The sequence below is a fragment of the Canis lupus genome, chromosome 14 (genome assembly GCF_011100685.1).
Source record: "Canis lupus familiaris isolate Mischka breed German Shepherd chromosome 14, alternate assembly UU_Cfam_GSD_1.0, whole genome shotgun sequence".
Taxonomy (NCBI): Eukaryota; Metazoa; Chordata; class Mammalia; order Carnivora; family Canidae; genus Canis; species Canis lupus.
In genome coordinates, this window is record NC_049235.1 from 4,135,765 (window position 1) to 4,162,491 (window position 26,727).

Here is a 26,727-nt window from a genome sequence, read left to right on the forward strand (position 1 = left end):
AAACAACTCAGCCCAGTACCCCTGCCCTTTCCCCAGTGGTAGCCATCATTAACAATTTCTTGTGTATTCTTCCTGCCATTTTTCTAAGCATACTGGTCTGCTCTTAAGTACGCTTTAAAAGAGAATATTCATAAAAGCTACTGTAATTTAATATAGATGTTTGGACTAAGGTGGGTAAAATGTGCCAAGTGAACATCTATCTGTCCTTTTGTCTCAGTTATTCACACTTGAGGGAAGTCTAATTACTGAATCTGTGTTCCCTTAAAGAGACATTATCATTACCTGCAGGAGCATCAGGACCAGTGCTTAGAAGGAATTAATTAATTTTCATTGAATTTGTAGCATCAACTCTCTTAAATGGTTTAACAGAAAAAAATTGACTCTCACTGATTATAGTAATTAAGATTTTATAGCGAATGAGGGCTATTACCTGTCATTGGCAAACTTCAAGTTTTCTACAGTAGACATTTTAAGGCAGTTTTGTTTCTGTTTGTCTCTTTTTTTGAATTATTGATATAATTGGTGATTTGGCAAAAATGGAATAGAATTCACTTAATAGTATCATGTAAATGTTATGATATAAATGAAGGAATGGTACTGTAGTTGATGGTAGAGTCACTTGTTCTTTTTAACATAATGTTTTGTACACTATTCTTTTTTTCTTATATACTAGTCTAAGCATGTAATAAATGCTCAATAAATACTTTAGTGATTAAAACATGTTATGTCAAGTTAAATAGTAGATTATTGATTATCATTTGATAATTTTTCTTTCTTCCAAATTGAGATGATACTTTGTAAACTATCAAAATATGACATTAGTGGAAATAGGCTAAAAATATTTCACCCATATATTTGTGTTCATTCTGCTGCTTTTTTATGGTTAATATATGTAACTGTTGTACATTTGAAAATGCATTCTCTAATTGTTGGGTGGAGGCTTTTCTACATGTACATTAGGTAAAAATTGTGTTCAAATCTATAGTCTTACTATTTTTTTTTTTTTTTTTAGTACTGCTAGTCATCTGCTAGTTTCTCTAAGGGCTGTATTAAATCTCTGGTAGTGGATTTGTCCGTTTTGTCTGTATTTCTCAGTTTTTGCTTTATATAGTTTGAGGCTATGTTATTAAATGCTTGCAGGTTGAATATTATATCTATTCCTATTTAATTGAATCTTTTATTATCATCATGTAGCCCCCTTAATCCCTAACGACATTATTTAACTTAAAGTCTATTTTGTCAATATTAATATAGCTGCACCAGCTTTCTTTAGGTAAGTGTTGGTTAATTACATTTTTTCCATCTTTTTATTTTCAGTCTTTCTGTATTTTAATGATTTTGCTGTCTCTCCTATAAACAGTATGTAGGTGGATTTTTATGATGCAGTCTATCAATCTGTGGCTTAACTAGCAAATTCAGTCCAAATTACACATATTATGATCACTTATATATATATATATTTAGAATTATTTCTGCCATTTTGTGCTTTTGGTCTTTTTTCCCCCCTCAGTTTTTATTTTCTCCCTTTTTTTCTAGAAGCTAAATGAAGCAGCATAGAAAATGCTGTCTTCTGCTCTTTTTATTCTAGCAACCACAATGATAATGCGAGTGAAGGGTTTTGTGCAGGACCTTACTGGAGCATTGTAGTTGCTCAGTAAATGTTACATAGATTTTTTTTTGTGTTTACTCACATTGGTGTAAGGCTTTGAGTGTGACCTAGTGCTCAACAGTGTTATTTAATTAGATTCTATGAAAATTATTTGACATAAGGTGTTACTACTTCTCTCTTCTTATGAGAAAAACCTCCAGCTCAGAGAAGTTATATTGATGAATTCAGAATGGCAGAGCAGAGTTAAACTCAGATGTTCTAATTCTAGGTGATGTTTTAGTGATTATTGACATGGCTGTTGTGAATTGCGAATGCAATAAATATTGGAAATGGACCTTATTTCATCCTTTGAATAGTGTTTTATTTTCAAAGCACAATAATATTAATATTCCAGTTAGGAGTACTTTACAGTCCCTTCTTCACAGTTCTGTGGTTTTGGGTATTACTTGACTGATTTCGATAAATCTTGTTGCTTTTCATATGCTTAGTTTTAAGACATTGGCTTGTTGGCAAAAAAGTCAAGTCCAATAATGTTTGCATTAGATGACACATTGAACCAACTTTACTGTGTGATCCTTTAGATTAGGAACTTAACCTTTTAGAAGATATGGAGATAAGTTATTTGATGTGAAGTTAATACTTTATAGTTCCACACATTTTTAAAAAGAGGAATAATCAAATTGACAGGTTGATGCAATTGACAGACTTGATTCTTAAATGTATTTGAATGTGGACTACCCAATGTTACTTTTATGCTAACCCTCCTCTTTCCACCTCTTGGCACAGCCATGTGAGCTCCTAGTAATTTAAAAATTCTGACGAATGGCACTTGATAAATGGTGTGATGCTGTGAATACTGATAAGCACTAGAAATTCAGTTGGTGAAGCATCAATTTCACACCTGAGACCCCAGCTCAAAGTTTAGGTTAAAGGTTTGCCTGGAGTCCATAGTCTTTTTCTCAGGTCCCTTGATAAATGCAGTGATTCCAAACCACATTTTTCTTCTGCATCAAATCCAAGCAGCACTCTGAATCATTAAATATTAAACCTTATATTCAAGAACATTATTCACTCATTAATATTGCATTGCGGTCTAAACTGCATTGTTCAAAACATTTTAGGATGTTATGCAAGTCTGTCAAAATATATTAACAAACTTAGTCATGTTGAACTAAGCAAAAAAATGACAAAATGTTTGCACCACAAACGTGTTGCAGTTGAATTTTTGTACAATGTAAGCATTTTGAGTTGGGATATTTGGAAATCACTGTAAAGATAAAATGGATGGCAGTGGAAGCCAGATGGAATGAATATTCATCTTCCACATAACATCTGCTATATATCTTAATGAAATTTATAGTTATCCCTGAAATTTTTCTTCCTTGACAGTATTTATTTATCTTTAAGATTATTCTAACTAGGACTTGAATATGAGTTAGTACAATTCTAGCTGCTTATAAAACTGAAGTATCTAATTCAGGGACCATTTTTCAAATCTCCCTGATGGCTATCATCACTGCAGAATCGAAGCTAGATAGGCCTCCTGTGAACTGTGGGGTAACCGAGACACTTGATATTCGGCAGAGTGTATGAGAGAGTGAGTACAAACCTTGGTCTCTTGGACCAAATTTGTTCTGGATTGCTGTGAACGCATCTGGTTTCTTGCTGCTTTTCCCAACCCTGTTAGTTACAGTGAGAAGCCATAAAATTCTTTTCATGAAGGGAATGATAGAGGTATTTTTGTGTCTAAAATTCTTCCTTCTTGGGATCCCTAGGTGGCGCAGCGGTTTGGCGCCTGCCTTCGGCCTAGGGCGCGATCCTGGAGACCCGGGATCGAATCCCACATCGGGCTCCCAGTGCATGGAGCCTGCTTCTCCCTCTGCCTGTGTCTCTGCCTCTCTCTCTCTCTGTGACTATCATAAATAAATAAAAATTAAAAAAAAAAAAAAAAAAAAGTGGTGGTGGGGGGAGAAAAATAAATCCTTTTTCTGGTGCGATTAAAAAAAAAGCCAAGTAGTAAAAGGTGTGAAAATACACAATTGATGAGATATGTTGTTTTTTTGTGCAGTGGCAATACCACAGTTTATGAACTTTAGCTGAAGTATGATTACATTGATTATATTATACGTTAGGGTTATTGACATTTAATGGGATTGGAATTTAATGAGAGAGCTCTGTTAAAGAGTGTAGGTTGATTTTAAAACATCCTTGATTTCTCAAATATTTTTGAATGGGGGATGAATTAATTTTCCTGTGATACGTGGATCTGAAGCTCTGTAAGTAGCCCATGGGCTCATCTTGAACACCTACAGCTGTTATTTCAAAAATGATAGAAGTAAATCATTATTGTGAAGTAAATAATGAAGGTGGCGTAGTGAATTCCTGCTGGCTGAGAGCTAAATTATTCATTTTGTTAGTTTAGCTAACATGGTTCGTGCTGCGTGGAATTGGAGCACTATGTCAGTGACTAATGCTGCATAATTAAAAAGCCTCAGTTCCTCAGGCCAATAATAGAGCTGAAATTTAGAAATGGTTGTTAACATTGTGGAAACACAGTTTTTATTTGTATGAGTAGATGTGGTTTACCTAATCATTTTGAAGTTTTTATGTTACGAAACATTTGTGTAACACGTAGGTAGACAGCGTGCCCAAAATGTTTTTTAACTGTAGTTAATCTTGCAATTCTTTCCTCTGGCTTTGCTTCCCACCCACAGTATTTTTCTTCTGGATTAGGCTGCCCAGGAGTAAACGGTCTGGGTCAAAAGCCTGATGAGCACACTCCTCACTGCAACACTGCAGTCCTCTTCTCACTTAGAATTATATTGCAGATCTGTGAAGGGGTTTGGGACCCCTATGACTACTAAATTTGAGGGACTGCATAGCTATTTTATGTGAACTGAAATGTTAATTTATTACCTTCGCAGCCCTGGTAACTCAGAAGAGAAAAAGACCCAATCCAGATCTTGAATTTCTGTGTTCTGTTACCCATGGTATTTTGTAGTCGTAATCAATATGGTTATATAATCTTTAGTTAATGCTTCTTCACTTATTGTAATTTTATGTATACAGATTATACCTTTGGAATAGTGCTAGCAGTATATCTCAACCTCGGGAGTCTGTGAGTGAGGGGAGAAAAGTGGAAGCCCATTCTGTATCATCTGTTAGCCACTTGTTGCCACATAATATCATTACGTGTGTTGCCTTTTGCAGTTGCCTTATGGCCAAATGATAAAAGATGGAGGGCTTTGGGGAGGCAAGAAAGACTAGATGTGAATGTTAATATATTTGAATTGGAACAGTGGACATTTTTACTTTGAGGGGTTTTAAGTATTTTGGTTCACACAATCAAGATCATGTAGTACAGTGACTAGCACATGGCTTTTGGAGTCAGAAATCTAGAATAGAAGTCTTATCATGTGTTTTCATAGGTGATTTTTTTGAGCAATGTATTTAATTTGTCTCTGCTTTGTTTCTTTAGCTCTGAAAGGTGAATAAACTACTACTCTGTGGTATTTTTGTGAAGATTAAATGAAATAATGTTTGTAAAACACCTGTTAAAATACCTGGTGCAAGGAGGTACTCCCAAAATGGTAGCTGTTACAATATTAGGTGAATATTATGCTATTATGCATATTCTTTCATTTAAATGGCATCAGTTGTATGTGAAACTCTTCAGGACTCAAAACAACAAATGAAATGGAATAGAGTGAAAGGACCACATGGGTCTGAATGCCTTTTGTTTGAGTGAAATGGAATAGTGTTCTGGTAGACTCCTTACCAGCAAGGCCCAGATGTCCTGCCCCATCTCCTGCAGGTTGATTCCTTGTTTTTGCACTATGGTCTACATACTGAACTAGCCAAAAGAAAAAAAAAGTACTTTTTAATGCATTTTCATTTCAGGTGGCTCCATTTGTTTCCTTCATTGTTATCTTTGATGTGAATTCTGAACGGTAATAATTCTTATATCCGAAAGTATGTCTGTGACTTTACTTTTTAGTCAGAGATGGAAAATATCAATCCAGGGGGTGAACATGAACCCTAGAATGACAGTAGGTACACATTTTTGGCCGTAGTGGTACATTTTTCTGCTTTAAAGGCGGAAGTTAAATGAAATCCAGTATGCTGCTTAGCGTGGCTTTCAGATCATGCATTTTTATTAGAATTTTTTTTCTTTAGTGTTATTTCATAGGGGATAATGAACTAAAACATCTGCCAAAGGATAAGTTTTTGGCTGATGAATATAGTGTCAGAGAGGCATGCAAATCAGCTGCTGTTATCTAAGGAGAACGCATTTGTGGAGCAGACACGGTAGGTGCTAATGTTGTCTGTTGGACTCCTATGCAGACTGAGGTGACTTGTCACAGAAGGGTGAGCTTGGTTGAAGGGACGAGGCCCCTTCAGCACCTGATATTTCTTTTGAGGTTATAGAGCAGTTGAGGTGAGAAACATAGGGCCATCTTTAGTCGCATGTGAGATGGATGGATATTCTTTTTTTTTTTTAAAGGTTTAATTTATTTATTCATAAGACACACACACACACACAGAGTGAGAGAGAGAGAGAGGCACGGACACAGAGGGAGAAGCAGGCTCCATTCCATGCAAGGAGCCTGACGGGTACTCGATCCAGGGTTTCCAGGACCACACCCTGGGCTGAAGGCAGCGCTAAACTGCTGAGCCACCCAGGCTGCCCGATATTCTTTTCTAAGGTCTGTGTTTAACTAGCTAATAATAATTATGGCTGTGCTCAGTGATGTAAAATTTGATTCCGAAGAGGCTGTTTATCCTTTTGTTGTAGTTTATTTCCATTAGGTTTTTGAGAACAAAATTGGTCTGGCTGCACATACTCCTTGGGTGGAGTAGGGTGGAGGGGGGAGGGTTGTCTTTCTGTTTCACATACAACTTCATTAGGCTCTTCAGCTTTCCAAAGAGGATGTCACTCTTCTCCCAGGCTGACCTTTGTGGCAATTGGCTATGCATTTCACCAGGATTATAGAGTAGCTGCTTGCCATGGAATTTAATCTTGAACTTACTACTGTGTAATATTTAATCAAAGCACTGCTCTGTGTTACAGGCATTCTATTGATTCCTTGATTCCCTAGATCTGTCCTTCAATTATGCTTGATTATTATTAGCTGCAAAACTGGGTCATGCCATTCTGTCCTTATGTGAAATTGCTCCTGTTTGATTGTTTAGGTGTTAATAGTATATATTACATATTTTTGGTATATATATAAAATATACATATTATATGTATGACGATGTCATCGTGTTTATAGTATAGGGGAGCCATGTTACACTCCAAAATTTCTTTTTAGGAAAATCCACCTTATAGGGAAGAGGTGATATAGGGAAATTATTTCCATAAGAATTGACAGTGCCCAATATTGTTTCATCCAGCACTTTTAATCAGGTAATTCTGCCCTAAAATGTTTTAACAAATCCTTTAGTGTTAAAGAGTAAAAATGCAAGAGAAATGTTAAAAGTGGAGAGGATTTTAGGGAGTTGGAGGCTTGAAAGCATCTAAAGTGTCTCCACTGTCCTTCCATTTCAGTTTCAGTCTCATTCCCAGCTGGCACTGGTTAGAAAAACATTTGATGGGTCGGTGTGAATTAGTGGGCTAGTTTTGACAGAGCACCAGAATTGGCCCCAGTCTGTCTGAATGCGCCACAGAGAACCTTTTGGTTTCCATGTCCCTGTCAACTGGTCTGGGTGAGAGATGGGAACAGAGAGACTGTCTCCTGGTTCCCTTGATGGGGGGCTGAAAACTTCTCAGCTGGTAATCTACCACTGGGCCCCAAGGGCAGACCCTGCCTCATCTCCCACCGTTGAACAGGTATCTCCACTTAACGTGGCCCAGCAGCTGGGCCTACACCCTGGTGGGTGGACAGATGAAAAGAAGGCACTTACTGGACACTGCAGCCAGATAGACACATGAGAGGAGTGTTCAGAAAAGGTGTTTCCTGCAAGAACTTTTGCAGTATCTCAGTGGTGCTTTTGATGCTTGTGGCATTGGCTCCTGTTGCCACTTGATGGTAAGATATATTGATTTTAAGATGCATCTTGATTTTGTAGATATTGAAGAATGGGGAAGATAAGTCCGTGCATGTTATAGTTGATGAAATAGACTAAATTGTAGGTGGAGATAAGTGGGAGAGAAAGAGGAACAAGGGTAATTGAGCAGTATAAAACACCTCCCTGAGCTGAAGACAGGCTGGAGTCTACACATCAAAGGGCTTCTGTGTTTAGGAGGGTTGATTGAGAGCAAATGCACAATGACTCATAGACACTAAAATTTCTCAACTCTAGAGATAAAGAGAAAATCCTATAAGCTTCCTGACAGAAAAAACCACTAATTTATAAAGGAAATGGGATCAGCCTGATTTAGGCTTTTCTTCTGCCAACCTGTAATCTATAAAGTGGAATGACTCTCAGAATTCCTGAGAAAAAAAAAATCTGAAACTCCTGAATTCTGTATTGAGCTCTCATATACCTGTCAGGTGAAAAAGGACCTAGGAGTGTATGAGGATTTTGAGAATTTAATATTCTCAAAACATTATTCTGATTAGCAGCCAGAATCCATTAAAGAGATAAAACTTATCAGTTACTTTTACAGAGAGAATTTTTTTAAAAAATTTTATTTATTTATGATAGAGAGAGAGAGAGAGAGAGAGAGAGGCAGAGACATAGGCAGAGGGAGAAGCAGGCTCCATGCACTGGGAGCCTGATGTGGGATTCGATCCCGGGTCTCCAGGATCGCGCCCTGGGCCAAAGGCAGGCGCCAAACCGCTGCGCCACCCAGGGATCCTACAGAGAGAATTTAATAAAAGAATTGTTAATGAAGTATTGAAGGGCAGAACAGGCAGGAAGAAACAACCCACAATACACAAAAAGACCCCTAAGGCAGTGCTATTTAGATAGATGGCTTATGTATATTTCTATTCATTAAGATTTGTCTTAGTAGTCATGTCAAAAAGGTATAAACAAATAGGTGAAAATAATTTGAAGATATATTATTCCCCCAGTATATCCAAAATATCATCATTTAACATAAAATTTACTAATGGTACACATGACATTATTGTTTTCATACTAAGTAGTAAAAATCCAGTATATACTTTATGCTGACAACACATCTCAGTTTGTAATAGCTATATTTGTGTGGCTCTTATTATTTTTAAAGATTTTATTTATTCATTCATGAGAGACACACAGAGAGAGGCAGAGACACAGGGAGAGGGAGAAGCAGACTCCCTCCTGGGAGCCTGATGTGAGACTCCATCCTCGGACCTGGGATCATGCCCTGAGCTGAAGGCAGACACTCAACCACTGAGCCACCCAGGCATCCCTTGTGCGGCTATTATTGATTGTATTTGACAGTACAGCTTGCAGGTGTCCCAGAGGTGGCCCTGGCCGGAAGCAGTGGCAGTTGTTAAAACATTGAACCTGCTGGAGGGGTCCTGTGAACTACTGTTCAGCCTCAGAAGAGGAGGTGTCTCTTGGCTGGTGGTGCACCTGTCTATCTCCGAGCTTGGAGGAGAAGCCAGTGTGTCTGGGACCCAGGTTTTGAGGATCATCCTGGTAGGTAGGGCTGACGTCTCCAGAGTGGGGTGCGGCAAGGTTGATTTTGCGAGTGTGGGCAAACTGGATTAAATAAGGAGGCCTGAGTGATGCTGAAAGGCATAGACAGCAAACAGCAGAGTGCCTTTTTTTCCTCTCCCCAGCCTTGCAGTCTCCCTCTGGCACCCTCTGTTGGCAGAGCCTAAGAGGGACCCAACTGCAGAGCAGCAATGTGGTTTAGAGACTCCCAGATCTCACGTCACAAAAGCAAAGGATAGAAGAGGGGTGTGAAGTTGAGTCATAGATGAATACCTGATGTAGTAAAACATCTTAGGAAAATACTTAAAGAGAATTCCAACCAACTTACAAATTCATCACAACATATCTCAATATAGGGAAAAGTGGAGAAGAGAGGAAGCATCCATGAGGAGCAGTCTTTGTATTGTATGCATGAATGGTAGACAGAACATCTAATAAAAGTGCTATTCATATGGATTCTTGAAATTGGAGAGAAATCCTTGAAGAGAAAACCCAAGAACTGTATGAATTTGAAGCACTGAACTCAGCTAAGGTTGGGTTGTGGGAAAAAGTCAGTGTATTCAAATGATTTCATCTTACTGAGTTTGCAGAGGGTAGTGGTTGAGAAAATAGTAGGAATTGTGTTTTTAAACAATCGCAGGGGGGGGAATATGTCTATGAGGGGAAAGGAATGACCACGAATTGCGTAGAAAAGTACACCATAGGTCTTTTTGAGAGAGAAAGAGAATATATAGTAACTTGATATAACCGGGAAACAATGAAGGGGGATAAAAGATAACAAAGTAAAATTAATAGTGAACATAATATAAAATGGAAGAAATAAAGATAAGTGCATTAGTTATTATACTGTTAATAATTGTGGCTGGCCGCACTGTCCTTTTAAAGATCAAGGTTCTCAGGTTGTGTTAACACACAGACATACCTACCCACCCAGGAGCTATGTATTATATGACATACACTTAAAGTAATCTGTGTTAACCTTCATAAATGAAGGTTAAAAATTAATGGGTTGGCAAAGCTATCCAAAACAAACAGAAATATGAGAAAAGGTGCAATTCAGTTTATAAGCACCAGCCAGAATAAAGAAACACGATTATGGAATGGTAACAAGCACACCTGACAAAAACAAAGAGTCATTAACCTTTATGTGTCATTCAAATTAGCAGCTCAATAGAAGCCAAAAAACAGAAATTTGAAGAGTACTTGATTCAAAAAAGAAAAATAAAGGACTTTTTGTAATCATTCTTTCCTTAAAAATATTTACTCTGGGCCTGTTGGAGGAATATGCTAATAAGCTTTAGCATTAAAACGTCTCCCATAAAAGAGATGGATTGAGTTAGGTGGTGTGTGAATCTGTACTTTCCAGAGGCATACTGCCAGTGGAGGGTGAGAGGTTGCACTTTGGTTCAAGCTTGAAAGTTCTTTGAAATAGAAAAGAAGCATTGATTCTTTTTCCTCTGCAAGTCTTAGAATGGAGAATGGTAATAATATCTTCTCTCTCTCTTTCTGGCTAAAAGTTTCTCCAGACTTACCAACTTAACAAGGACATAATTTCAAAATGGGTGTCCTGACAAGATGCATCTTTTATGAAGAAGAAACATAATGCAAATCACTGTAAAAGGCTTGATGCATGTTTCTTATACTGAAGGATTCTCGGTGCTGTCATTTCTTCAAAACTGGGTCCTCTTTATGAGAGCCTCCCCCCGGTATCTTAGATTCTCAACCAGGGATGTCCTAGTTTTCTGTGTTCCAGAGGAAGCTGACTCACATTGTCACATGTCCCTGGCTCAGTCTGTGTCTCATGTGGGCTGATGAGATAGATGCGCTCTAGTGATGCCTGCACTTGTCCTCTTGTCCCTTTCTCTTCCACTTGACTCTGTGGTTGTCCTCCTCTAGCATCTTAGTATATAAACACCTGTAGCACCCACAAAAGGAATGTTGGAGGGGGAAGGAGTGTAGACACTATCTAGACAAGCAACAGGTCATGCAAGTTTATTTTATCCTACTTCTATGGAACAGTTGGCTTTCAAGCCCTAACTGATATGCCTCAATTTAAAAGTGTGTCTCCCTCTCCCTTCCAACCATTATTCAGTTGTATTTTGAATTTTGTGACAACTGATGTATTCTTTAAGGTAGAAATTTGACTATTGGGATCCCTGGGTGGCGCAGCGGTTTAGTGCCTGCCTTTGGCCCAGGGCACGATCCTGGAGACCCAGGATCGAATCCCACGTTGGGCTCCTGGTGCATGGAGCCTGCTTCTCCCTCTGCCTGTGTCTCTGCCTCTCTCTCTCTCTGTGTCACTATCATAAATAAATAAAAATTAAAAAAAAAAGAAAGTTGACTATTTTGGTTTAAGATGCCTCTGAATATTCAGCTTAAGCCAGATAAAGAAGTAGCTATAGGTTGTCCTAGAAGAAGGAAGACAGGGGTGCTTTAGGGTGTCATGAAAGTTCCTCCTAGGGAATTTAATTATGGATTTCTGAGGGACAGGGAGGTTGATGGGCCATGGTTATGAAAACATTAACTTGAGAATAAAATCAGAATTCTTTTCAAATATAAATGTATTTTTCACCACAGTAGGAGAATATATTTGGTAAGAAAATGATTAAAAAAACCAAGACAGGTAGAACTTTTCCCCTGAGAACTGAAATAGAGGGCACCTGGGTGACTCAGTCAGTTAAGCGTCTGCCTTAGGCTCAGATCATGGTTTCGGGGTCTTGGGATCCAGCCCCACATCATCTGGGGCTCCCAGCTCAGCAGGGAGTTTGCTTCTCCCTCTGGTTAAGATTATGGTTATGGGTAATCCCCAATAAAAGTTGTGGGCTTCCAGTTAATGGGCTGAGTTTTTCCTCCAGCATCGTTTAGAAGCTATGCAGGAAAATGTCCAGACTAACTATGACTAAATTTGAGTGTAAGCTAAAATCACTTTTAGAAAATGTTTTTGTGCAAAGGAAGGAAACCTTGATTGTTAAATTCTGAATGACATTTTAAATGGTATTTATGTAAAAACATAGATGACAAAAATAAATGTCTTCTTGGTTATATTCAGAGCCAGGTCATAATGCTGGTTTAATAATACCTGACTTAGTATATGGTTTGTTAGATTGCAGTCCTTCAACTTTCCAAGAAGTGCCATTTATTGCTAAATTACCATTACATAAAGAATACCTATGTTCTGTACTATACTATGCTCATACTCTGTATTCTTTCAAAAATATTTATTGAATGCTAGCCAAGAGCCAGGCACTATTTAACTTACATAAGCTTTGGTTTTATGTAACTTCTGTCTCCACTTTCTAATTCAAAATACAATAGTCGATTCTATAGGTTTGTTGTGAGTTATACCTGACAAGCGCCTAGACCTGTGCCTGGCACAAAAGTCAGCATTATTAAATACTAACTCTTTTTATCTGCTGTACATATAGATATTACATACAGATACATATAAGTGTTACATATAGAGAGACACATGGCTGTTATAAGGCTGTATTGTGGGTATATTAAAGTACCTAGATCTTCATGTATCTGTTTTGGAACCTCAGTGCACAAACATTCTTGGCAGTATTTGAAATAATTTGAGTTGGAGAAGAATTAAGCTTGTTGTGTACTCTTATTTATATAAAGTCCTACTAATAAAAAGTTGTATACTTGTTCCATCATTATTTTTAATAGTCTAATAATTAGCTTCTTGAATTACCCAGCTCAGCTTTTCTGTTTAAAAAATGAATAGTAAACAGTATTTTGAATGCTGGTTCAGCATGTTCTGACAAAGTATGATGCATTAAAATAAAATTCATCATTAGCATTAGAAATGACCTTTGAGGTTGTAGTCGCTCATTTTTCTCTTCCAGTGTTGGAACAGTCTGAGTGAAGCACATGTAATACTTGCAGATATTGTCTGTGTAAAATGGTCACAGTTCAGGTGTAGATAAGTAATTTCATCAAATCACTTTATCTCTAACAATCTTCATTTCCCATTTATTCTTACCCATTATCTGAGGTTCTTGTCATCTTTCCTCAGTAATATAATGGCCTTATACATTAAATTATAAAGTAATTTTTCTAAGCTAGAATTGTATAGAATTACTTAGGTGTCAATATACATGAAGATAAATCTGAGTGTTTGTGAATGGCCACATGGGCAGTGTGCAGGTTCAGAGAAACATTTTGGGCTGCTGAAAGCCAAACCACTTTGGGAAAGGGCTGGTCATGATTTTGACTCTGGCAAACTCTGACTTCATAGAGTGGAAAAAAAATAAAAAGTGGGCCTTTAAAAAATAATTATGAATAATATCAGATTTAAAAACTGTGCTTATGTGACCACAAAGGTGAATAATGTAGTGGAATCTAATTCCTGTAGAGGGATTGACTCTTTAGGAGGTTTAAGAAGCATAGCTTTGGAAATCAGATCAGATTGTTTTATGTCTCCCATGTGGTCTTGTACATCTCCGTCCTTCTCCTATAAAAGAAGGAGGATAGTAATGCTTCCTTCATGGAGGATAATGAAGTTGACTACATTCAAAATGCATGCTATAGCTATCTTTAAAATGCCCTTCCCACTTTCTTCAAATCTTTACATTCTTTGGAATAAAATAATATTGGGTGTTTTTTCCTATAGAAACTGAAACATGTAGGACTAGATTTTAGATATCTATGAAAGCTGAATGTATATGAGTTTATTTTTTTCCATTTAAAAGGATATGTTATAATAATATTCATTATAGGAGATTTGGCTGGTTTTTAGAAATTTATTTTGCTGGTGTATCTTAAATCTCTCACCTGATTGAGAATATACCGGGAAAAACAGCTAAGTTGCTAGGGCTTGAGGTATAAGGGCAGAGCTGACTGGTATTTGTTTCATTAAGCTTGGGCAAGCTATCCAATTACTTAATGCAAATAAGAAAAGTTTACACTAAACTCCTACTTCTTTGCTTAAAACTCTAGAGAATTTAAATGAGGAGAGATATGTATTTAAAAGAAGGAGATTTAAATGAAACTTAAATCAGGGGCTTAATGTAGAATAATATTGGACCAGGAGATTTGAAATAATAAGTGGGGAATGCCAATAAATAAAAAAGAGAATGTATTCTATTCTCCAAGATACCTGGTTTGTTTAGTTTTATTTTGAGATAATTCTTAAAGCTTTGGAAACTTTATAATAATGGCCTTTTTTATCTCATGCCTCCTTTTCACCTAACAGGGACTTTCAAAGAAGTAAAGTGCTGCCTTCTATGGTGGAGGGGGAGCACTTCACTTGTTTCCCTTCTGGGGTGTTTACAAAACAACCTGGCTTCTGATGTGCAGCTCCACCACTGGGCCATAGTAGCACCCAGTGAGACTGGGTCAACGCTTTTGGCTCAAAGTAAGAGAAAAATGAAATGCCTTCTACCTTTCATAGATGGCCATTGAGTAAAATAGCTTGATGGAATAATCCAAGCAAGGGCCCCAGAGAGGAAGCTCTGAAAAGAATTGGGAGCTTCTGAGCATAGCAAAGCAGTAGGAAAATGATCTAAATCAGTGAAAGAGGGAACTTAGAAGGAAAGTATTGCTGTAAATGAATTTTGTGGAGGAGAGATTTGGGGAACTTAGGAATACGACAATTTAGCAATTTTTCATCTGTTGTTTTGACTTCTGAGGTGAAAAAAAACCTCATTTAGTGACACCATCTACCTGAAACTCTTCCCTTCAAAATAATAGGAAACGGGGATCCCTGGGTGGCGCAGCGGTTTGGCGCCTGCCTTTGGCTCAGGCGCGATCCTGGAGACCCGGGATCGAATCCCACATCAGGCTCCTGGTGCATGGAGCCTGCTTCTCCCTCTGCCTGTGTCTCTGCCTCTCTCTCTCTCTGTGACTATCATAAATAAATAAAAAAAAAAAATTAAAAAAAAAATAATAGGAAAGGAAGCAAAACTTCTAAAATTCTCTAAAAATTTTTTTCTAATGTTGCAAAGGTGATTTTAAGCTTCAGGCATCCTTCAAAGCCTTGCACTAATTTTTATTGATAATTGTGTGTGTGTTTGTGTGACCCTAGATCTGCCAGCCTTTGTTGTCCGAATCAGCAGGCACACAGCTCTAAGAGAAGCCTTTCTCAGTACCTCTGGACTTGACTCTTGTTTCCCCTAAAACACGTTCTCCTTCTCCAGGTTGCTCAGTTAATATCCTTTAGATTTCAATTCAGATATTTGCTCCCATCCATATAGTGTCAGAGCAGCCTCATTTTTTTTTTTTTAAAGGTGCATCAGAGTTTAAGCTTCACAGGGGTAGGAACCGTGTCCCTTGTGCTCACCATTTTGTTCTCAGTGATCAGAATAATGTCTGGCACCTAATAATTATCTATTGAATGAATTTGTGAGACCCATTCGTTCTTGCCTAGTTCATAGTTTTTATCTAGTGGGAAAATCTAAGGATGAGACTAGAAATATAAGTGCCCTCTGAGTGAAAAATGATAAAAATTTGGGGATAGTACTCCTTTGTTTCATTTATCTTCCGCCACCAACTTTCTCAAGAGTTTCTGTGGGATGAAGAATAAAGTATTTAATGTATGGTGTTTGTAAAACTTTTACCTTCAAGGGACCATAAGATTATGTAGTTCAATCATCATATTTTTTTAAAAATTTTTATTTATTTATGATAGTCACAGAGAGAGAGAGAGAGAGAGAGAGAGAGGCAGAGACACAGGCTGAGGGAAAAGCAGGCTCCATGCACCGGGAGCCCGATGTGGGATTCGATCCCGGGTCTCCAGGATCGCGCCCTGGGCCAAAGGCAGGCGCTAAACCACTGCTCCACCCAGGGATCCCCCAATCATCATATTTTAAAGCTGAGAAAACAGGTTTATTAGATTGTACAGCTAAGTTGCTTATAGGTAATAAGAATTTCCTGGGGACTACTGCCTGACTTTCTGAAGATGCAGGTCTATTTGTAAGGACATATATCTAAATATATGTGTGTGTGTGTGTGTGTGTGTGTGTGTGTATACGGGTGTGTGTGTATATATGTGTGTGTGTGTATATACGTGTGTATGTATATATACATGTGTGTATACATATACGTGTGTGTGTGTATAGGCAAGTGGGAAAGGGATAGGGCTGCAGGTCATTGTCAGTTTTTTATTTTGGAAGTCCTTGAAGATAATAAAAATAAAGCAGAACTTATTGGTGAAAATGTGGGAAAAAAGATGGAGAGGACAGAGTGGATACAGTCATGGTATATTTAGTGAATTTGGAGATTTTCTTCCTCTTTTAGTATTGCTGACCCCATAGTGGGTACTATTATTATCACTACTACTTAACCTAATAGCGTCGAGTGCTTATTACATTACAGGCATTGTGCTAAGTGCTTTATGTACATAGAGCCCTGTAAGGTAGGTATTATACCAGTTAATTTTACTCATGAGCATAACAAGACCCAGGGAGGTTAACTCAAGTCTTCACTCAGCTAGTACGTGCTGGAACCTTGATTTGGACCCAGGACTCCCAACTCCAAAGTTTGTGCATCTATACCAGGTATTGCAAACTGATACCTTATTTTTATTATAACATTGAAGGCCTTTGTGCTCAAGTTTTTGCTTCTTTTTCATTAGTTTGTCAAAACTTTTTAAGTTGAGCCCCTTTTAACTCCATTTGTAATTAAAATTGGTATCATATGCAAATAAATTAAATTAGAAAAAAATACTCAGGTAAGTATTATAAGATAAACAATACTTTAAAATATGCTACACCCCATGTGGTAGATATGAGAAGATTTAGTTGAATAGTCTTCATTTTATGTTACTGAATTAATAATGTAATTTTTATAGTAGTTGTATATATGGATGTAAAATCCCTGGCAGAGTGCTTGGCATATGGTAGGTGATCTAGGCATGATAGTAATTTTTATTATTTTATTTTAGTTTCCACTTGACTTGTAACCTAGGTAGTATCTTTTACTTGTGGATGACATGCCAGTAAAATGCTTTAACTGCACCATTTCATAATCTGATACAGTAGTCTCAGCAGTTACCAGCACACTGTTCTTATGTGGACCACTTCATTTTTGTTGTTATTCTCCTTTTGTAGATCTCCAGGATTTATGTGGGTAGAAGTATATTTTGGTAATTGAGGGCTGTGGCTCTCATTTCAGTATGCATTAGAATCACCTGGAGAGCTTATTAAAAGGCAGTTTATGGGGGCACTACCCCCACACTTTGTAATTCAGTAGGTGTGGGTGGTGTCCGAGTGTTTGCATTTCTAACAGATCCCCACAGATGCTGCTGCTGCTATTCTACAGAAGTGGCGAGACTTCTAATGATCAGTGTTCTTTTACGAGTATTCACGTCCACTGAGTTACTGTATTGATAGTATTGATGCTGCTGAACTTACTGTGAAATAATATGGAGAAATTTGGTTTATGTAAGTGTAATTGTTCTTACTGCTTAAGGAAAAGCTTCTAATTTTTTTTTTAAAGATTTTATGTATTTATTCATGAGAGACACACAGAAAGAGGCAGAGACACAGGCAGAGCAAGAAGCAGGTTCCCCGTGGGGATTCCGATGTGGGACTCAACCCCAGGACCCCGAGATCATGACCTGAGCCAAAGGCACATGCTCAACCACTGAGCCACCCAGGTGTCTCAAGGAAAAGCTTCTAGAGGTTACTTTTGTTTTAGAGAACTTCAAAGTGTAGGTTTTAATGTATGTCTATTATTTATCTTTATTCAAGACATAAAAACACATGGGTTCAATTTTTAAGAATGTATTTTACAATTTTATATATATGTATTTTTAGTGATTTATTTGATAGAGAATATGCAGGGAGGGGCAGAGGGAGAGAATCTTTAAGCAGAACCCGCCCCCCCCTCCCCCAACCGAGAGCCCTACTCAGGACTCCATCCCAGGACCCATGATCATGACCTGAGAGTCAGATGCTCAACTGACTGAGCCACCAGGCACCCCTCGGATTCTATTTTTAATTATAATTGATTATAATGGATATCCCTGGGTGGCTCAGCGGTTTGGCGCCTGCCTTTGGCCCGGGGTGCGATCCTGGAGTCCCGGATCGAGCCCTGCGTCGGGCTCCCGGCATGGAGCCTGCTTCTCCCTCTGCCTGTGTCTCTGCCTCTCACTCTCTCTCTCTGTGTCTATCATGAATGAATAAATAAAAAATCTTTAAAAAAATAATTGATTATAATGAAATTTGGTTGTAATTGACTTCTGAGAATTTCAGAGTATCTGGATGATGTGGCAATTTAAAAATAGTAATAGAATTTTTTATTTTCTTTAGTTCTTTTCAAGAATCTTTTAAAAACAAATTTGATAGACTAGTATTGAATTCAATTTGGTACTCTTCATTACCACTTACTTACAAAGTAGATTTCACTCAGAATTTCACTTATATCAACATAACAGTTTTACCTTTTCTTCTTAAAGCATCGCTTGTACCTTTGGGGATAAGATGGTGTAGAGGGGTTATTCTTCAAGAGAAGAAAAGGCAATCAGAAAATTTTGTCCATAAGATTAGACTAAAATGTATTCAGTGATTACTGAATGCCTTTATGTGCCAGGCATTATGGTGAAAATTGGTGCCAAAGTAATTTATCTTTTTCATGCACAATGAGGGGTTTTAGTGGATTGTAACTTAATATGATGTAATTGTGTGATGAGGTTACTGATAAACCCAGTGCTGTCAGATGCTTCATTAATAGAATTAGTATTGTGTACAGACCTTGGGAGGTGAAGTTCTGCTGTCTTATTTTGCTAGACTATGTCCACAGTGTTACATTTGGTCTGGGGCTAAGGGACAAATTGGAGTCATTCCAGAAGTGAGGATCCCTGCTGTTCAAAGGTCTGGCCATTTTTGCAGATGAGGATCGTTGGAAAGTAGGAGTAATTTATCTTGAGGGAAGAGATCTTAATTATGTTTTTAATTCCTTGCTGTAATGTAAGATCCCTGAGGACAGGGACCCATCCTTTCTTGTTCAGCATTTTGTCATTAGGGCCTTATGCAATGGCGGGTGTATATTCAACAAACTGTTGGATGAGGCAATTTTGAGGGGAAGATGATGGTTAGTTTCAAATATTTGTCTTGTAGATGGCTTGTTAATTAGATTTACTGCTTGTATCTCCAGAGGACAAATGGAGGCACCAGGGATGGAATTTTTAGGTGGGCACATTTCAATTTTACATAAGAACGTTGTAAAACTAGTTAAGCAAGTCCTATCAATAAACTTTTTTAGGGATTTGAATTCTGCCATTTTAAATGCTTGGGCAGAGGCTGTATGGGGCCTTAACTAGAAAATATACCTGCTTTTAATAAATATAGGTAAAGGTGATTTCTGCTATTTCTCTTTTTATTTAAGTATTTTGTTAAATAATAACCAATAACATAGTTTTTCCAAAAGTTAGTCCTTTTTTGTCTTTTCAGACTAAAGCAAGGCAAAGAACTGGACCGGGAGAGGGCTTTTGCCAATGAGCAGTTAACCAGAGCTATTCTTCGAGAGAGGATATCAAGTGAAGAAGAACGAGCCAAGGCAAAGCACCTGGTGAGTATTAAAGATTTAATAGAAATGTCTTGTCTACAAGGAGATCACTGATGTTTGGGAAAAGCTAATGATGCCTTACCAGCTTTTAGTGTTGACAAAATGCATGGTCTTTCTCTTTGCTTAGATTTTCTTGTGTGTGTGTGTGTGTGTGTGTGTGTGTGTGTGTGTGTGTGTGTGTTTTGCCTTTCACAAGTTGTTGACAATTTGCAAAGATTAACCGTGAAGGACTTTTTAAAGCAGGTAACTAGAGAATTATTGCAGTAAAGATCAACAGGGAGACACTGGCACAAGCATCTTGCCTGAAGGGATATTGCTTGTTTGCTCTCCCCACCCCTGCCCCGATTTTGATTTCATTGTATTTGAAACCTCTGGGGGCAAGCAGCCTATCTTGTTTCTCTTTCTGCTTGCAACCACCAGATTTTAGTCCAGGAAGTCTCCAGCAAAGGTGAGTAAGGTTTGGTCAGTCACTTTCTGGGATTGATTGATTGATTTTACTTTCTGGGCTTTAGAAAGGGAAAAATGTAGAGCAAAGACTTTGAGGGAATGATCTTCTTAAAGAAAGGGAATCTTTTTTTTTTTTTTTTTTAAAGAACTATTCAAAAAAGATTTAAAAGCAAAGACTACATAAACATGTTTAAAAATGATTATTAATAGCAGGGAGAAAATTTAAAAGGCACGCCTAAATCTGTCATTCTTGTATAACCATGATTTACACTGGGGTATGTTTCCTCTAGACAATTTTTATTTCCTAGGTCTATTACATACTTAGAATATATGAGAATTTGTATATATAAGAATGGATAAATATTTGAACAATGCGCCTATAGCATTTAGCATCATGAACATTTTTCTTACATCAACGAATGTTCTTCTGAAATGGAATTTTTAATGGCTGAATAAAGTTCTTTTGTCTTTGTGCATCATAACGTAGCAAACGATTTTCCCGTTAGGTAAAAGTGGGGCTGCTCTGGTTGAAGCCTGGGGTCCTGACTACTTACCTTCCATTTCACCCTTCCTAGAAATCCACATCTACCTTCTCAAACCTTTAGTGTTCATTGGAGTGTAGTTAGTAATTCAGTGGAGAGGTAAAATGAGACTAGGTGATGTACCCAGCTCAGCAGGCAATTAAAAATTGTTTAAAAATTGATAAGAAAAGTATCAGTTTTTGTTCTCTGGTATTTTCCCTTTCTTGGAGAGGTCACGTGCCATTAGAGAAAATAAAAGGAAGCCAATGTGCAATCCATTTCTCCAAAAACTAATTCAAGGTCCACACTGAATGAATAGACAGTGAAACCAGAACAAAGGTGATGGACCAAGAAAGAAATGTCCAGGGAAGGCTGTTTTGTAACTCTCTTCTTTTTCCATTCTAGGGTTATAGGATATAGATGGCAAATTACAGTATCTCTCAGATTTCAGCACCTATCATAATATTAGCCAAATAGAGCCCTTATAGCACTTTGGGAATAAAAGTAGAATTTATGCAATAGGATTGTAGTTGATCAGTCCTGGCTTGCATGTTCTTAGACGTTTGAGTGGTAGTTCATGATCAAAGCAACATGACTGCCCACAGTATAATTTAGGTACCTGATGATTCCCAACTTACATATAAGATTAACCCCCTGTATTGTTATTATTCATTATAGAAAGCATGCATATTCGCTGCGTGAGGATCAGAAAGTAAACAGAAAAAAATACTAAGGTCAGTTAAATGACCACTATCCAGAGATAATTGCTGTTAACATTTTGGCTTATTTTTATATTCCTTTCCCCATTCCACTAAGTCTGTATAAAACATTTATATTAATATGTTTATATGTATTTCCCCAAACATAGACAATAGTATACATAGTCTCATATAATTCTGGACATCAAAAAATAATTTAGATTATAAGGTAAAAATCTTTCTCTATTAATAAATATATATTTGTATGACCATTTTTAATGACTGAATGTATTTCACTGAATTTTCTTCTAATAAAATTTCTTTCTAGAAAATTTGGAAAATAGAAAAATTACTAAGGAACCACCTCATACTCATTAGGATGGCTACTATCCAAAAAAACAAAAACAAAAACAGACAATAACAAGTATTGGCAAGGATGTGGTGGAAATGTAAAATGGCACAGCCACTATGGAAACCATTATGGCGGTTTCTCAAAAGACTAAAAATAGAATTACCATATGATTCAGCCAACCCACTTCTGGGTACTTATCCAAAAGATTTGAAAGCACAGTTTCAAAGAGATATTTGTATGCCCATGTTCACAGCAGCTTATTCACAGTAGCCAAAAGGTGGAAGCAGCCCAAGTGTATATCAACAGATGAATGCATGAACAAAATGGGGTGTACACTTAGAATGAGATGTCACTCAGCCTTAAGGAAGGAAATTCTGACACATGCTAAGACATAGATGAACCTCGAGGACGTATGGTAAGTAAAATAATCCAGTCACAAAAAGACGAATGCTGTAGGATTCCATTTAGATGAAATATCTAGAGTGGTCAGATCTATAGAGGTAGAATGCAGAAGGATGGTTGCCCTGGGTTTGTGGGGAGAGAGAAATGGAACACTTTTCAATGGGTATAGAGTTTCAGTTTTGAAAGATGAAAACAGTTCTGGAGATTGGGTATATAACAGTGTTAATGTACTTTTCCTGAACTTTTCACATCTAAGTGGTTAAGATGGCAAATTTTATGTTTATGTGTATTTTTGTCACAATTAAAGATAAAAAATTCTAAGGAAATAAGCATTTACTGCACCTATTTATAAGAGTATACAGTTCATTTTTTCTTTCTCCCCATGTGTGTACAGTCCAGGTTTCCAGATTCTACATCTTGTATAACATGTGATATGGGATGTGATTTAAGTCTAATGTTGTCCCTGCGTCCTCAGCTGGGGACACGGGCATCCCCAGAACCCATAGTTCATGTGAGAGGCACCCTGAGGATGTTAGCACGGTTCTGCTGTGAGGCTGGGTCCCCATTGCTTCCATTCTTAACCCTAACATGGGGGACTGTTTGGGTGATGGCCAAACATTGATTTGGTCCTCTTCATTTAGAACCCGAATGTTGCAGCCTTGAAAAAAGTAAAGGTTGGGCGGGGATCCCCGGGTGGCTCAGCGGTTTAGCGCCTGCCTTTGCCTGCCTTTGCCCCAGGGCACGATCCTGGAGACCCAGGATCGAGTCCCACGTCAGGCTCCCTGCATGGAGCCTGCTTCTCCCTCTGCCTGTGTCTCTGCCTCTTTCTCTCTGTGTCTATCGTTCGTTAATAAATAAATAAATAAATAAATAAATAAATAAATAAATAAATAAATAAATAAATAAATCTTTAAAAAAAAAGTAAAGGTTGGGGTTCACATGTTGCAAGGAATTAGAAAGCTTTCTTTCAGGAGAACTAGAAAAAAAGGAAACAAAATTGATGTGATATTGGTACTGTGAAATAAAACTAACTCTACTCCCAGCCCCCATGTTCCTCCACCCACTAGCAGTTGACATTTAGATTGCTTGCTTTCTCCTTACATGGGAGTTTGCGCTTCTCTTCCCAGAGAGCTTTACAGAGGCTCTTTGAAGGACAAAGTCACGAGAGCCTTGTTGCTGAAGTTTTAAAATAGGATCAGATCTGACTTTCCCTTTAGGAAGAATTGCTTTAGTTGGAGAAGCTGTAAGGACTATTCTAGATCTGAAAAGACCGTGGCAGCCAGTCACCCTACTTCTTACTCATTGGAATGATAATTTTAGTTAGCAGTTTTGCCCAGAAGTCTTGAAGAGGCAGTTCACTGATAATCTTACCTACATGAAAATGCTAAATACAATTCACATTAAAAGAATGCTTCTTAGGAAAGCACCTCCATAAAGAATGAAGATTTCATAATAGGACAGCAGCAGGCAACTGTAAAGTTTGTGCAACTTGACATTCTGTGAATCATTAAGATCTCATACATATAAATCTAACATTTGCTATGTCATTAGATTAAAAAAATTTAAACTGTAGAGACTTGTGTCTTTAAGTTTGCAGTTACATTTCTTTTTAAAATGCTGATTAAAATTTTGACTGACTTTTTTTTCTGTCTTATTAAATTTTGCTGATTTGATGACATTAGTCTTTTTTGTCATCATCACTTAACGGTGATTTATTTTATTTTTTTTTAAGATTTTATTTATTTATCCATGAGAGACACAAAGAGATGCAGAGAGAGAGGCAGAGACACAAGCAGAGGGAGAAGCAGGCTCCATGCAGGGAGCCCCATGTGGGACTCTATCCTGGGACTCCAGGATCACGCCCTGAGCTGAAGGCAACACTAAACTGCTGAGCCACCTTGGCTGCCCTCTTTTTTCTTTTTTAACCTCAACTTTAAAATAACCTAAAATTTACCTAAAGAAATATTTAAATATTTATACATCTAGTTGTAAAATAGTTTCCTTCACCCATTGGACAATGTTTTAGTGAGTGCTTACTATATGAGAAACACTGGGCTAGATACCAAGAATATATAAATGAAAGAGACAAACTCTTGTCCGTAAGAAGTTCACAGTGGGGCACCTGGGTGGCTCATTTGGTTAGGTGCTCAACTCTTGGTTTCAGCTTGGGTCGTAATCTCAGAGTCCTGAGATCAAGCCTTGTTTCAGGCTCTGTGCTCAGTGTAGAGTCTGCCTGAGATTCTCTTTCCTCCTTTTCCTCTTCCTTTTCCCCCTGCTCGCTCTCTCTCTCTCTTTCTCTCTCTCTCTTTCTCAAAGAAAGAGAAATAAATCAATTCATAGTATAATGGTATAATGGGGGAGACACTGATACATTAAAAATAATGTTAAGAAGGGCTAACTCTGTTAATAGAGCCATATATTCTTGTGAGAATTCTCAGTTTGGGGAAAGCAGGGACTTTCTTTTAACTCCTTGCTATATATGCAATCATTTGTTCAACACATATTTGGGTGCCCAATATATACTAGTTCCTAGCAAGGGGAAATTAGTCAATTCATACTTGTTGATTGAATAAATGAAGAATTGAATCTATTCAAGCCTTGAAAATGGGAGAGGAAGTGGGAGAGAATAGGAAAGATTTCTCAGGGAAGTGGTGCCTGAGCTGAGTCTTGGAGGTATGAGTGGGAATTACACATATGTCTGAGGAGTGGGGATGGCCTAGTCTTAAATATTGCAGGTGAAAGCTTGGGGGCACAGGGACAGTGGGACACTACCAGGAATGGCTGAGTCAGAGGTCCAGGGCAAGGAGCATTGAAGAGTGAAGCAGAAATTGCAGGGCTAAGATCATGAGTTCTATGAATGTAATCCAAGGAACCCTGGACTGGATACATATAAGGGTTTAGAAGGGCAGAAATAAAATAGTTGGGCATTTTGGTATCTCACTCTAGTGAAGTGTGAAGGATAGACTAGAAGAGGAAGTGAATGGAAATGGGCAAGTTAGAAGTCTTTACATTAATCCAAGAGAGAATAAGTGGTGCTTGAATTAGGACAGTGCTATTGGGGATGGAGAGAAAAGAGGGAGAGGTAAGTGATACTTACGTGATAGTATGACTAGGATTTTAGATTTGAAGGGTTGAGAGAAATGTCAAGGGTAGCCCCAAGGTGTCTGTTATTAGAAACCCTCTTATTTTAAACAGGAAAAGTAGTAATGAATTACAAACAATCTGGGTTAAATGTATATTGTGAAGTATAACTTCAGTGTAGAATTAGAAAGATTCTGGCCTCAGATATGGCACTAATTATTTTGTTTGACTTTATTTATTTTAAAAAAGATTTTATCTATTCTTGAGAGACAGAGAGCAGAGACACAGGCAGAGGGAGAAGCAGGCCCCCCACAGAGAGCCCCATGCGGGACTCTATCCCCAGACCAGGATCATGTCCTGAGCCAAAGGCAAATGCTCAACCACTGAGCCACCTAGGCATCCGTATTTTGTTGGACTTTATTTATTTTTAAAAGATTTAAAAAAATATTTTATTTATTCATGAGAGAGAGAGAGAGAGAGGAAGAGACAGGCAGAGGGAGAAGCAGGCTCCATGCAGGGAACCTGACGTGGGACTCAATCCCAGGTCTACAGGATCATGCCCTGGGCTGAAGGAGGTGCTAAACCGCTGAGCCACCGGGGCTGTCCTTGTTGGACTTTAGATGAGATCATTAGATCATTATGTATTTTGGTCCCTTTCTGCATTCCTCTCCTTTGCAAATTAATTAAACACCTACTGTGTGCTAGGCACTGTTAGTTGCTGGGGATGCCAAAATGAACTACATCTGGTTGCTTTTCCTCGAGAGTCTCCTGTCAAGTATAAGGTTTGTGGGAAGGTCATTCTTAACCTTGAACTTTTTTCCTACTTATATTTCTTTGGATCTCTAAAACTTCATAGTGTTTAGAAAAAAAAATAACACTAAAAAATAGAGAAGATGAATGCATAAATTTAGTTTTTCTAAATTTAAGTGACTGTTTCACCAAAATGTCACTTTTATCCCCACTTTCCTTTTTGTCTGAAATGCACCAGTGAAGCAATCAAGAAGAAGAATTGATTAATTTTGTGCTGTGTGCTTTTCAGTTCTGTGTTTTGTTTGTGCTTCAAACTGTGACAGTTGAAATTTCATGGCAAAAAAAGAGAAAGGTTTTGAAATTTGGGGTATGGAGGAAAATGACTAAATTAAAAGAAGTAGATAAGAATACCACTGCTGCCCAAATATAAGTGGCATTCTGGCCAAGGGCAGAGGATGCAGTTGGAGGTGTCATTTTGAAATGATCAACATGGTTCTTGCTAAAAAATTCTCAATAAAAACAGTAAGACTAATCACTTGGGGCTTTCAGTGTCATTAAAATTAACCAGGTGAGTCAAGTTGCAGTGTAGCGGCAGTTCTCCTAGGTTCTTTTATTGGGCACTTAAACATACTTAAAAAAAAAAACTGTTACAGGGACGCCTGGGTGGCTCAGCAGTTTAGCGCCTGCCTTTGGCCCAGGGCATGATCCTGGCTGGAGTCCTGGGATCGAATCCCACATCAGGCTCCCTGCATGGCGCCT

At 37.9% G+C, this 26,727-nt stretch overlaps 1 protein-coding gene across 3 annotated transcripts in view; it reads left to right on the forward strand.

The window, feature by feature from the left end:
• The window catches only part of CHCHD3 (coiled-coil-helix-coiled-coil-helix domain containing 3), a 278,196-nt gene that overhangs the window by 78,196 nt on the left and 173,273 nt on the right, over positions 1-26,727 (forward strand). For all 3 annotated transcript variants that reach the window (XR_005369286.1, XM_038556475.1, XM_038556476.1), the window contains exon 4: positions 19,603-19,720. Coding sequence is in view for 2 of the 3 variants with exons in the window: in XM_038556475.1 (XP_038412403.1) it covers positions 19,603-19,720 (118 nt within the window). In the remaining variant the exon portion in view is untranslated. The remainder of the gene's footprint in view (positions 1-19,602; positions 19,721-26,727) is intronic.